The sequence below is a fragment of the Columba livia genome, chromosome 4 (genome assembly GCF_036013475.1).
Source record: "Columba livia isolate bColLiv1 breed racing homer chromosome 4, bColLiv1.pat.W.v2, whole genome shotgun sequence".
NCBI classification, from domain to species: Eukaryota; Metazoa; Chordata; class Aves; order Columbiformes; family Columbidae; genus Columba; species Columba livia.
In genome coordinates this window covers 17,121,726-17,135,890 of record NC_088605.1, presented here as the reverse complement: position 1 = coordinate 17,135,890, position 14,165 = coordinate 17,121,726, and the positions used below count along the sequence as shown (strand labels likewise).

The following is a 14,165-nucleotide window of genomic DNA, read 5'->3' as shown; positions in this document are numbered from 1 at the left end:
GCCCGGGAACGCGCGGAAAGAGCCGCGCCGCCATTTTCGGCGAGGGGAGCGGCCAGGGCGGTGCGGGGCCGAGGGCCAGGCCGGCTTTGCCTCCGCCTCTTGGGGCGCGCTCACGGCAGGAGCGGCGGTTTCAAAGCAGAGTCGGTATTAGCTCCGCTGAGGCTGAGGAGAAGCGTCGGGCAAGGGGGTTTCCAGAGTGTGTTGGTGCAAAATAGTGAATTAAGCTTGATAAACTCTGGTACTCTCCTCAGCCACTCTTCCTTTCCGGATGTGATCATCTGGAAAAATGCGTATAGTTTCATTTTGTAAACAGGAGCCTCACACTGAAGCAGTCGGGATAGCAAAACAAGAAAGCTCGGCCTCCGTCTGGAAATAATAAAAGCCCTTAGGAGAATGGCCATCTAGTGAGACAAAAGCTGCTCAGCTACTGAATCTACAGCAATATAGTTTTGCTTGTTTTAAAGATTTAGGTAACAAAGGGGATTAAGTAGGTAGCTTGTTAAGTAACTGGTTACTCAGTTCCCTGGATGAACTACCTCAGCTGAATCCACCTTGCAGAATGTGTGTTTCTTACTGAAATATCCTACTATTTTGTATTGGGTATAAAGGGGGTTGAAAATATGTAAGTCAGTATGGATAACTGACTTGTTGGAGTAAGTATTTGTGTTCTTTACAGGTGGTATCTTTTACTAGTGGTAATTTTCCCCAATTTTTCAAGTATGTTTTCCCAGAAATCTTTTAACTTGAGAATAGAAATAAATTCTGTATCTCATGAAAAAACGGTAAGATAACTAAGCTCAAACTCCAGAGATATGTTACAAACTACAGAACGTACTGTGAAGCAGGGACTGATTCAGTGAGAAGCAAGGCAAGGGATGATTAGCTGCATCAGCATATGTTAATTCCAGAAAATGTGAACAGAAGCAGCTAACTATGGACACCAGGAACTTCAGGTATTTGACATCTATGTGTCTTTGGGCTTTAAAATAAAAAAAGTGACCAATTACCTGAAGTGATGATAGTTATCTAATAAGAACAGTTGACATACCATCAAATGATAGGTCAGCTAGTCAGAACCCATACTGAAGAAAATTCATTTTTGGCTAAGAAAAAAAAACAACTAACAATTAAAATAGATAAGCACTAGGGGTCAGTCTTATTCCGGATCTGAATCTTCCCAGTGTTAATTCTTCAAGCAGAAGATTGTTATCGACAAAATAATGAAACTGTTTTCTCTTCACAGTTGTGTCAAGGATTACAGGGTATAAGAGCTGTGTGTGCAGAACTGAGGGTGGTAGCAGGAAAAAAAATGTATTTTATAGATATTAAAAAATAAAATTAATAATGCTGTATTAATATAATTTTATTAAATTAATATTTATTCAAATACTATTTTTTTAATGAAAATACATTTTAAAAACATGTATACATGTGGCAGAGAGGGTTTTTTCCTGACATATCGTATTACCATATATTTGTGTATGTTTAAAACAGATACCAGCTTTTTAAAGGCGAGTCATTTGTATTTTGTATTAACTTTTTAACATCTGGATCTGGCCTAATCCTCTTCTGCTCCTAGAGAGCAGGAAATGAATTCTATATGCACAAATATAAGAGTAACACAGAATAATACATATTAACTTTTTCCTAAAAGTTTTTATGTTGGAGAAATAGTGACTCTACAAAAACACTATAATCAACTGCAAACACTCGATGAGTTGGGGTTTTAGGGAAGTTTATATTTTCTAGGGAAATAAAATGTGTAACCATCTTTCTATTTAAGGTATTTTTACTGGAAAATTAATCTAGCTTTTTTGCCTGTAGGAAAAGAAGACTATGAAAACAGGAGGAGAACAGGATGTGGGGAAGAGGATGGAAACTGGAGGTAAAACTTTGTGAGTCTTCTGGCTTTAAAAACCCAGGACTTTTAAGTGAAACTAATAATGCAAACTGAAGTATTTTTGATACATATATGTTTGGAAGCCCATTTGTGCCCACCTGCATCTCAGACCTATGGATGAGGATTTTCCCTTATCAACATCTTGCAGTCCCTTATGATGGGTTTCAGCCAGGATATAAGACCTATTTCTTCCAGTCTGCGTTAAATATTTCTGCTAGGCTTTGTATTTCTAGGTAGAAATAGAAGTCAGGCTTCTGTTATGATAAATTGAAGTTCAACATACTGGCTTTCAGTATGCCACAGAAGTCCAGATTCCCAGTTGATATTTCATATGAAGATATGTAACATGCTGAAGTAGGATCACAAATGTGGCCATTTAGACTTAGCTCCACATAAAATATCACAGTCACCCTGTGATACCAGATACTTTGTTTAACTGATAGAGGTGTTTGTTGTCAGTGTTTTCACAGGTTATGTTGCAGCACCTTCACTGCATTGATAAGCCTTAATGGCACCCGAGCAGCCTCACCTGGTGCCTCCAGCCACACCCCTTTGCCATGGGCCTAGGAACCACATTTTGGCTCAGCCCTGGGCCTTCTGTCCTTTTCTGAGCTAACTCTCGGGGCTCAGTAAGGGCCAGCCGCTTCCTGAGAAATGAATACAACAACTGACTGGGAGGGCAAGGACCCCTCCAGCAGCACAGATTTAGCTGTTTTGGCCAGTAGGTTTCACAGTTCTATCAAAAAACGAAAGGACTGATGAAGCTCAGAAGCTCTCCAGGCTCCACAAGGAAGCATGCTCTAAAATGCCAAGATTTTTTAACTTGTCCTTGGAAATAGTGATATCCTCTGATTATAGTTGTCTCTTTCTACTTCTGACCCACTGTTCTACATCCTTTCTCTTTGTCAGTTCTGGTGTGTGAGCAAATACACAGTGCCAATGGGTAAGCCAAATTTGATGCATGCTGGTTACTTTGTGGTAATTTTAGATGTAGGTCTTGCGGTAAAAAATAGGTTAAAAACCCTGAAAGTTGTTGCTATCCTATTTAGTAGGTGTTCCAGAAGTTTTTTAACTGACGCATCTGATTGGTTCCAGCTTCCAGATTAAAAGTTTAAGCACAGTAATATTTAATCCATAATCGGGCCATCATTATGCAGTAGTAATAGGAGTGTTGAGGGTTTTGATTGCAGGGTGACAATAAAACCCTGGCAGATGTATTGTTAATCTCCTCTCCTCCCCCCTTCGCCCTTTTGCCCCTCCCTCTCCACCCTTCCCGCTAAGGACAGGCAATCGAGAGGAAAAGAAGGACAGAGAGAAGAGAGTTGGAAAAATTAAAAATGTTTTACTAATGCTACTAATCAGAATAGAGAAAATAATACAAAATATACAAAACCAATCTTGAAAGTCTCAGCAACTGCAGAGCAGGCACCCAAAGTCTTGGATTGGACTCTGCAGCCAACCGGAACTGGATTCAGTCTCTCACTAGGCCTCAGTTTGCAGGGATGACTAGCAAGGTCCTCCCCTAATGTCGACCATAAGCAAAAGTGAAAAAAATGGGGATGAGATCCTCATGATCTCCCACTTTTATATAAAGTATTCACATGAATGGAATGTTATACACAGTTGGTCAGTTTCTTGGTCACCAGTTTCTCGTTGCCCCTCTTGCGAGATGTCCATCCATGCTTATCAGTAACTTCGCATTCCATTGCTATGTTTACCAAAACATGTATCTGGTTCTCCAGGAAAATACAGCTAATACGAAGGCTTTAGCTGACAGACAAATTCACTAAAAGAGAAACTTGTTTTTTTTTAACAAAACCAGGACAAGGAGGTTCTGTTCAACACATTCCTCCAAAACTTGTGTGCATGTAAGTCAGCTATAAGGCTGTATATATGTTTCTGAATAGTTACTGTTTCAGTCAATGAGGAAATCAGTAGTGCTTTGGTGGTTTCTGAATTGGACTCTCAAATCCTATTTGCTCTATGAGGTGGAAATTAATGAAAATTATAGTTGCATATAATATTTTATATATACATAATTACATATAATTATGTAATTACCCAAGATGTAACTGTTGCAGAACCACTTCTTGTTCTTTTTCTTGTATTCAATCTCAAAACAAGCTTTATTGAAAGTAGGATAGTGAACCAGGTGAGCAGGACAGCTGCTTTTCTAAGTCTTCAGACTAGTTTTTATCCTTTTTTCCATTTTATTTCCTGTAAGAAAGGAAAAAAATAGTCCCTGAATTTTGTATTCTGGGGTCAAAAAGCTACTCTGGGACCAAAGTGAATTTAAATGGAGATCAACAATGAACATTGTCATTTATGAATTAGATTAGAATCTTACTTAGAGATTACAGAATGGTTGGGGTTGGAAGGGGCCTCTGGAGATCATCTAGTCCAACCCACCTGCTAAAGCAGGTTCACCAGAGCAGATCGCACAGGAATGTGTCCAGGCAGATTTTTAATGTCTCCAAAGAAGGAGAATCCACAAAAATTAATCTGCCCTTGCTGAGACACTAACTTGAGATGTTCTAAATCCATTTTATTAATGCGGCTTTTAATTTGAAACATAATGTGACAGACTAATTGTATTGTTCTACAGTTTTCAAATGCAAATTTTATTGGACTGCAAAACAGCAGTAGAGTGTAATCTGAGGGATTGGTTTAACTTTGTCCTCATGTATTAAAAAAAAAATCCCACTGACTTCAGTAGTACTGGTATTCAGACAAACAATCGATGCATTTGGCTCTGTATTAGTTGTGTTTTGGGAAAGCTGCTTGTAATATGTTAAAAAAAGGAGCAAACTTATGGATTAAAGATATGCAACAGAAATATCTTCTTTATGTCTTGGAATTTGAGGTATGTGGATCTTTTAGTAGTAGCTAGCCTTATCTTGTGTATCATAGAATGGTTTGGGTCAGAAGGGACCTTAAAGACCATCTAGCACCAACCCCTCTGCCTTGGGCAGTGGCACCTTCCACTAGACCAGGTTGCTCAAAGCCCCATCCAGCCTGGCCTTCAACACTTCCAGGGATGGGGTATCCACAACTTCCAGTGCCTCACCACCCAAAGATATTTATGTGTAAGTATAAAGAATGCTGGATTGATGGACTTGGGTTTCAGTTGAGATAGTGAGATAAACTGGATGAGTTTGATCCATATGGTCACACCCTACTTAGATGATACTGATGTTTAAACCATGCAGGTTATTAAGAATTTTATATATGTATTATGAAAGCCTACCTGAAATTTATTTTAGCCATTTAAGGCTAATTTGCTTGGTGTCAAGGATTTTGTAATAACTGTATCCAGAATTGCACCTTTTTCCATTTGCCAGTCCTGATTATGTTGACTTAAAGGCTCTTTTAAAGATGTACTGGCATTGACTGATTAGCTATCACAGAATGTTTCTGACATCTGAGTCACTGATATGAACTAAACATGTGACAGAACAAAGTGTTTTTATGTTAACCAAGCAATGGCAAATTGCTTTGGTACCGTCAAAAAAGGATAAGAACTCGAAAGTTACTTTGCGTGCAGATTTTGTTCCAAGTAGTTTCTTTTCTGTTTGACAGGGAGAAAGGTATTGTGAAAACATTATAAAATGGGGAAAGTCATATTTTTATTCCTCCCACGTGTCTCTAAAATAAGAAAGTATTTGATTCCAAGTCAGAGCTTATCAGAAGGTTCCATGTGGTTCTCACAAAACCCATGTTTACTACATGCTCAAATTATGCTTTGTGACATCTTTGCTTTGTCCTCTTATCTATAGGTGGTCACCAGATCAATTAGAAGAAAAAAATAGGTCAAATACTCATTGAAAAGCTCTGCCATTATCTGTTGAAATTCTGTTATTGAAATCAAGTGGGTTTTTTGAGTAGTGGAACTAATGAACTTGAGTCACCTATGAATTTATCTTCTGTGGTTGCATTTTCTGGTGCTTGAAGTCTGACTGAAGCTTTTCTGATGTTTGAAGTATTGACTCATCTGGACTCAGAATAATTTACCAGCAACAAATTATGTTTTGCTAAAACATCATCTTGTAGCAAAGCATCAAGTTTTTTCCCCTCTGATCCCCTAAAATACATGAACAGCCTGCTTGAAAACATCTCAGTGGTTTATTCATTTCCCAGTGTACCTGAAGATCTATGCTCCTCTGCTCTGTCTGTGCCTATGTAAGTGTCACAAGTCTGTCTCCAGCCATGCCTTCAAGTCCAGTGTGTCCTCTGCTGTTTGGTAGAAACAACATGAATGTTACTATCTGTGTAGCAGAGCAATAATATAGGTAACTTATTGTAAGTACTTTTAAAACCTTTTGCATTTTCTTAATTTGCTTTGTTTTCACTCAGTTTTGTTGTTTTTCTGAGGAAACAAGGTGCTAGGAAATTGTTCTAGCCCTTTGTGTTCTCTGGATTGTTCTAAAAAGCTTCTCAATTTTAGCAAAATTTTACATTTAATTAACTTCCTACACTTTTTTTCTTAAGTGGATGAGCATGTAGAGAAGATATTATAACCATATTAACTGAGTTAAACTTAAGTGTGAGCATATGTCTTATGAGGTACCAGACAATTGGTAGTGACATATGCTTATGCCCTGGTCACAGAAAAAGTTTCAGTCACAGGCAGAGCATCTTGGACATTAATATCAGTGAATGAAGAAACTATACTTAGTCCTTCCTGGGTACAAGGCTCTGTTTCTTATATCTTCTTATAAATGTTCTCTCTGGGCTAAACTTCTTTTCCCTGCTTAGCATCTCCCAGCAACTGTGACCATCTTCATTTTCCTTCCTGGCCTTTCCCTTTTACGCTGTTTCGCAGTCAGTCTTCATTTCCACTCACTTCTGGAGTGAAGATTGTTTCTGCCTTCAGAGACTTAGAGTCCCTTCTTTTCTCCAAGCAATTAAAGGGTTTGGTTTCTTTGGCCCAAGGTCTTCTCTTCTTACATCTTCTCACTCTTCCTTGTACCCACTGCCTGCAGGCATTCTTCTGCCCTGATTTTTTTTTTTTTTTTTTTTATTGGAGTGTTTATTCTTAACAGTGCTTTATCTTTTTTTTTGCCCTCACCGAATATCTCCCTTCTTTGCTGAAGATTTTCCTTTTTTTCCTTTTGCCCTGATCTTAGCTGACACCAGATAATCCTCCTTCCCAATTCTGATAATCTTGAGGAAGCACTTTTTCAAACCCACCACTAGTGAAGTGGAAGCTTCTTGCCCAAGAAGGATGGAAAGACTGTGAGGAGGTGAGATAGAAAAACTGTCTTACCTGCACAAGGCAGGGGGAAGAAGTAGCTTCATGTCGACCCTGACTGGCTGTAAGAGAGCATGAGCTGAGATGTGTCCTCGGTCTGCTCCATAGGGTTTCTTATACTGGCTACAGCTGCACATCAAAGGGGTGTTAAGCAGCTTTCAGCTTCTCTCACTTGTTCTTTCTCTCTCTTCCTCTTCTCCACCTCTCTGACTTCACCCTACTTTGCCTTCTCCTCCTTCGCCTTTCTTCTAGACTTGTTTAAACATGTCCACTAACCATTTTCTTCTTGCATTAACACTTTACTGAATCATTCTTCTTTTAAAATTCCATTATCTTAATAGCTTGTCTTTTCTATGCCTTTTTTTCTACCCTTTCTGTCCTTTCATTTATTTTTACTTGTAGAAGCCTGGTCTCTTTGAAGAGAGGGAATGGCTTACAGATGAAGAAAAAAAGCCCAGTAATATTGTCAGTTTTCTTCTGGCACCTTGCCAATGCCTTTGGTGTAACTGAGGGGAACTGACCTGTCTCTTTGACTAAGGCAGAAGGGCTAGATCCCTGACACCACTCCCGGGCTCAGCTGTGCTCAAGTGTGCCTCTTTGCTGGAAGAACTGCTCCATTCTGCTTTCAGAAAAAAAAAAAAAAAAAAAAAAAAAAAAAAAAAAATTAAACCAGGTTTTCTCCATCACTTTATTGGTCCATCCGGACTTAGAGAGGATTGCCAAGATAACAGAGCTAGTGAAAGGTGCCAACATCGTCCTCTCTCGTGACCTCTGCAATCCTTTGGCAGCCCCAAGAAGGTAACATGATTTAATGTGCAGGCGATCTCTATAACAGATGCCCGGCAACGTCTGTGCTGCTGCCTGTACGGCTGGCTCAGCATCTCCTGTGGGAAATTTGTAGCATCCAGCTGCTGGCATCGTCTGGCGGAAGCTCAACCATTTGAAGAGACGGGGAGGGAAAAAAATCCCCGTCAGGATGTTTGCACATGCTGTTCTCTGCCTCTTCGCCTGGGTGTTCTGCTGAAGGACTGGGCCATCTGCACAGAACGGAGAGCAGTGACGACGGGAGCTTGCCCTGTTTGGGGCTGAAGTTCCCCCAGCACTGTGGAGGTCTGGGAGGGTGCAGCGCACCGGGGGCGCCGGCAGCCCGGAAAGGATCGCACTACCCGGAGTATACACAGGCAGACGTGATTAAAATATTTCAAGCCTAATGGCCTCTGGCATAAACAAGATTCATCAACCCGGGACTTGCAATGGATCTGGAGCCGCTCGCAGCAGCTCGGCAGAGGAATGCAATCAGGAAATGCACATGAAAATGTGCAAGAAGATTGCCCAGCTCACTAAGGTAAGTCTCACTATTGCAGCCTTCCCAGGGAGGTGAACCTGCCCTGGCCGGGGATGGGGGCCTGGCTCGGACCTGACTCCTTTGATAGCCCCTGTCTGAGAGGAGAGAAGGGAAAACTGTCCTGCTCTTAAAAGGCGGTTGCTGAAAACATCGATGTGCACAAACTTCCTTTCAAACAGTTCCCCCGCGGGTGCTACAGACCAACCTTACCGGATTGCCTTTGTGGCTGACGATCGACATCTCGCACTTAACCGCTCTAATTAGCGTGAAACAATAGCGAGAAGAGCTCAAGCTCTGCGAAGACATAGGATTTGACTGGGCGCTGCTCGGAGGGATTGACGGTATCCGCCTTTTTTTTTTATTCCTAAATTACGAAGGCGTTAATTCATTTGCGTTTTGATAGGTTCTCGAGTAATATTGTTGCAAAGCTGCAGCGTAGTTGTGGTACTATAGTACAATCTTACTTGTTGTCTTGTACTTAATTGTTCCCGTTGTGCTTCAGCAGAAATACTTTAAATGACCTTCGTAAAAGACAGGAGTTGGAAAAGAGGCAGGACTAAATTACGTGGTATATTGTAGTAAAACTTTTAGTCAATAAGGAGCTATACCACTAAATATTTGGAACATTTTCCACACTATGGTAAGAGAAAATCTATAGGAGGTAGCAGTTATCTTTTAAGCTATATTTATGCTGCAACTTTCTGAGAAAAATGCTGCTTCCTACCCATGTTTACTCATCCAGCTTTTACGTGTTCTGTAACCTCACTGCATTTGGTAAAGACATTTTAGCAATGAAAAAACATGGACTAAAACTACAGGTCAAACAATAGGAAATCATTAAGATTTTCAAGTTAGAATGGCTTACTAGTTGCAGTGCCATTATTATTAGCTAATGATTACTGTATGTGATAATGTGTATTGTGTACGAATACATACACAAGTGCTACCTATATTTGCACATACACTTGCTATATTACACTTATTATACTATACCAATACTTACTTTACCAGTGCACTGATTGTATGTTTGTATAATAGTATTTTGTACACAATCTGATTTTTTTTGCCTATGAATGCACGTTACTCTTCAAGGTCTATTTTCATTCTGTAGTATTTGAAAGAAGACTATCCAAATAAATGCCTTTTAAAAAAATTATTATTTTGACCACAAAAATGTGTGAGCAATGAAGTCTAAAAATTCATAAAGAGAAGCAGTCTGTTGATTGATAACATTCCTGATTCCTCAGCCACAATGAAAGGTACTTGAAAGATGACTGTAGATTAGATTGAGATGTCCCAAGCTGTTCTCTTGTTTTCTGCTATCTTTGACCAATTTTGCACACTAAGTAAAATTTGTCCATAAGTAACACTCAAAACAAATTCACAGATTGCCTTTTCTGACAGAAAAACAATAGCTGGGTCTCTATTAATTGATACCTTATGCTTCATGGTAACAAGAGTTGAGGAATGACTAGCTCTCTCCTTCTAGGTGGTCTATTTCTCAGCAGCAGACTTAGGTCATACTAATGAGATCTGTACAAAGAAACACTTGTTTCAACTCTCAAGCTAAACTAATTTTCTTTAAAGATTTCTGTGCCTTCCTTTTCATAGAAAGTGATTCTTTTAAAAGTCTCTCTATTTCAACTAAATTTTGAGGAAAAAACATCTAATTCCTTTCTGAAAACATATTCCTTTATAAAGTTTGTCTTTGGGTTGGGGAAGAAATTTGTGAGAACTGTTTTAGCAGCAAACAGGGAAAAAATCACCTCAGTGCAAAGGATCATAGCAAAATTTTATTTCAGTTTTTGTTTGTTTGTTTGTTTTTTATGCTTTTGTGAAGTTTCTCATGTTAAAATGTGGATGGCATGATTACTTTTAATAGAATTTCCCCTCTGGATCCTTTTCAGTCATCCGAAATAAAGATTATTTATACTTGAAGCTCAAAAAATTCTGTTTTAGAATGTGGCCTTTAAGAACTCAGTTTTTCTGCAATAGCACTGTACTAGAGAAAACTCATGGTAGAAGTGGAATTTTAACAATACACTTTCCCTTCTAAATGCTGAGTAGACTAATACTGTACAAATGGCAAACATCTGAGAAGCAAAATCTGACACCAGATTAGCTGAAAAATGTCTATATGGAAAATTTGTTATAATCATTTTTGGTCCAGGAACTTTAAGAGCTCTCTTTGAAATCACTGCTTTATTGACTGTATTACAGTTGGAATAATTATAATTAAATCCCTCCTAACTTTAAATTGCCTGTAGTGCTTACCCTTCCCAATTCTAACCTAGTGTGCAATACTGCTGTCTGTTATTAACACAATTGCACTTTAGTGATGTTAGATTTTTATTGCTGGGAAGATAATATCTAATTTCTCAGCCACTCTGCATTGTGCCAGGAGAAACCACTGCAAAATGTTTAAATTACATGTAGGATACAGATGTTGACATGCATCCTGTTCCTTTGTTACATGGTCAGTAGTGGGCTCCTCCTACTCTCAAAGGCAAAGGAGGCAAGTGCCAAAGCACCAACAGGAGAACCAGACTGGGTGAGGTGGTGAAATTTCCATTGTTGCATGGCGTGCTATTTACATTGTAAGGCACGGGTTGGTACAGGGAATCCTCAGGGGTGAACAGGACACAGACGTCCTGAAAACTGCTCCCATTCTACTGCCATGCTATTCCTGCTTTTGGAGAGGTACAATATAGTAAGTTTTCAAACTTTCAGTCCTGCATTTTTCTGTTCTGCACCTTTTTGCCTGTAGCGGCAAAAACACAAACCTTTAGAAACATTTTGTTTGCTTTGGGCAGCAAGCTACTTGCTTTTTGTAGCCCGTTTGTCAGCATTTTTAGATGCCTGGCCCTTCTCACACAGATTGACCTTTTCCACTGCTGACATGTAGAACATTCAATGTTTCTCCACATCTATCACAGAGCTATCACAGTGAGCAAAGGTAGGCACCTTTCTACAATTAGCGTATTTCAAACTCAGTCAGGCTACCTGTTCTGCTCTGTCCCTTCTCTTTCCACAAAACTAAGGTGGCGTTTGCATTTCAAGGCAGAAGTGGCCACAGATCCTTGTCTACCACTAGACATCTGTCTGCCCACATTTGAGGTACACTAATGAACATGGCAGGTTTTTTAATTATTTGTACAGTTTTTCTTTTAAAGACACACCTCACAGTACTAAATGAATATGTGGGACAACCATTTTTTTTTTTTAAAAAAACCCATATATATATATATATATAAAAAAAGGATATATTGGAAAGTATAAACCGATGTTTAAAAGCTCTGGTAAAATTAGTGTATATAGATAAGAGCTGTCTAGGTCTTCTTAATTTTGACCTTAAAATCAGATAACATCACAGCTATTTCCAGATGAACTATGCTTTGATTTATGGACTTTGAGAAATCAAAACAGAAACATTCTGTTTGCAAATGGGAATGACCATCTGTAGTTGTCATTCACATATACAAATCACATATACAAGTATACACATCTAGTTGGTAGGCACCTTTCTACAACACTAGTGCATTCAAATTAATAGGGACTTGAAATTAGTGCATTCTTACGATTGTAACAAAATGCGTGACTTTGTACCAGTAATTAAGTTTAGACTTCTCCAGAAGACATTGGACCCTTGGCATGCTCTTTTGTGCTTGTCAGTTATTTGTATTTCTGATACGTTTAGCAATAACGTGGAGTTTAAAATGCATGCTGACTTTTATATGACACTTTGGGTTCCCTGCTGCCTCAAGCTACAGATTTCTAACATCAGTTGGTTGTTACAGGATTTTCGGTGCTTATGGATTCTCAGGACAGCCAGTTTTAGTTGAGATAGGATGAGAAATGCAAATGAACTCTTGGAGTGCTGAGGAGAATGGATCAGCTTTCATTGCAAACGTAGCTTAGGCAGGGCTGGCAAGAAATAGACACACTGCAGATACCCATGTTATTCAGGCTTCTTTTCAAACCTCTGCCAGTGGGCCTCAAACCAAACCTGCTGTTCTGGGCTGCAGTTCTGGAACTAAGCTTAATTTGAATAACTAAGATGGTGACATTAACTGGTGATCAGAGAGCTACTTAAGCCACAAAACCGTTATGTCTCCTTCATAGAGACATTCCTGGATACCAACATAGGAATGTTTTTAAAGAGAGGAGATAGTTACCCTCAAACTCATTTTCCCTAGGAGTTCATCTGACTCTACATTGGGAGTCTGGGAGCCTTGTTTTAAAAAGCACATTTTAAATTGCACTATTTCTGGACAGGTAGATTATCAAAAAACAAAACAGCTTGATGAAAATTTTGTGTGTGTATGTATGTTGGATACTGTGTCTCTTAACAGAGGAAGTGAGTGTTGATGCAGGGGAAAGTTAATTGTTGGTAAGACAAAATTAAGAACCTCTTTTTTCCTTCAGGAGAAAGAACTGTGAAAGGTGAGCGGATGTGTTCCTCTTCTAGAAGCAGCAGCATAGGCAGATGTTTCTTAATGAAACTATGTGGAGCAGCTGAAAATGTTACACACTCTGGTTGCTTTTCACCACCAGTCACCAGGAGGTTTATTGCCCCTCAGTTCAGTTAGCAGTGTGGAAAAGATGAACATTGTTTAATAAGCTTCAGTGGAAAATCAACCATATAAACACTCCCCACTTGTGTTAGTTATGTAAAGAAGGGTGTCTGACTTTTGCACAGAAGTGTATGAGATACAGTCTCATAATTATTTCTATAAGCTTCACTCTGTGGGTGGAAATTTACAGAAGAATTAGCAAGTGGTCTGGTAGTGTGTGAGGGCATTGACTGTTTATAACACTCCGGTGTTTTGTAACATGGCCATATATATTAGATGGTTTAACCTTTCCTGTTTTATTTGCCATTTTAAAAATGGCTGATAGGTTTAGGAACAAAATTTCATCAAATTTTAATGCCTTACTCTGGAAGCACCTGTCAGCTGAGCAACTGTAACAGAGAACTCCTGTTGTCTACTCATGTTTCTAGTTGAAATATGTTGCCTTTTTCACATAGTTTAAGCTAAGTTTACTGACCTTACTTACTGTCATGTCTTAACAGTACTCTGTAACCAGTGCTTACAGGGGCTCAGCTGATGTGCAGTTAGTTGTTATGTTACCAGAGGTTTCCCGTGTGCTTGAGGCTTTTTGATCTCAGCTCTCTAGAGAGGTATTCATTATTCTACAGAAATGAAGCAAAATGGACAGCATAAAAACTAGGATCATGCTTTTGGAGCAACAATATTTTTCCTTTGGGCAGGGAATATAAAATCTGGATTCCATGTAGGCAAAGAGAATCTTTTTAGAAAGCTGCTTAAATTATGTACTAACAAGACTAACAAAGTCAGCTATCAGTATTCCCATGTACTTAACTTGATGATGTATTTGTTTTCATTGTTTTTATGTACAATTTTCTATCAGGATTTCAAAGCTAGCATTGTTTTTGCCTACCAGCTGACAAAAATATGCAGACTAAGATTTCTTAATTTGTCCTCACTATGTTTTCCTTACAGAACATGTGCAATGTCATATAATTGTGTTGATCAACTAGTCAAAAGCAGTATTAAAGCCACTATTTCTATTAGGAAGGAACCCAGAATCTTATTATTGGATGGCTAAAAAATTGTCATTTAAATTAATTCAAGGTATAAGAATGA

General features: G+C 38.9%; 1 protein-coding gene and 1 long non-coding RNA gene across 10 annotated transcripts in view; one reads left to right on the top strand and one right to left on the bottom strand.

Moving 5' to 3' along the window:
* Positions 1–34: 34 nt before the first annotated feature.
* The window catches only part of FAM184B (family with sequence similarity 184 member B), a 52,591-nt gene continuing 38,460 nt past the window's right edge, over positions 35–14,165 (top strand). For 4 of the 9 annotated variants that reach the window (XM_065060614.1, XM_065060617.1, XM_065060616.1 and 1 more), the window contains exon 1: positions 7,865–8,496. In XM_065060614.1, coding sequence (XP_064916686.1) covers positions 8,362–8,496 — 135 coding nt within the window. In that variant the 5' untranslated portion in view covers positions 7,865–8,361. Of the gene's footprint in view, positions 954–1,824; positions 1,886–7,714; positions 8,497–8,651; positions 8,838–14,165 lie in introns of those variants that run through there. The other 5 variants (XM_065060615.1, XM_021286123.2, XM_021286119.2 and 2 more) reach the window with 4 other exon arrangements.
* On the bottom strand, positions 6,042–7,304 carry LOC110357958 (uncharacterized). Its single transcript, XR_002411970.2, has 2 exons — positions 7,167–7,304; positions 6,042–6,133 (listed from the first exon to the last, which is right to left on the bottom strand). It is a non-coding gene; the product is annotated as an uncharacterized LOC110357958 (long non-coding RNA).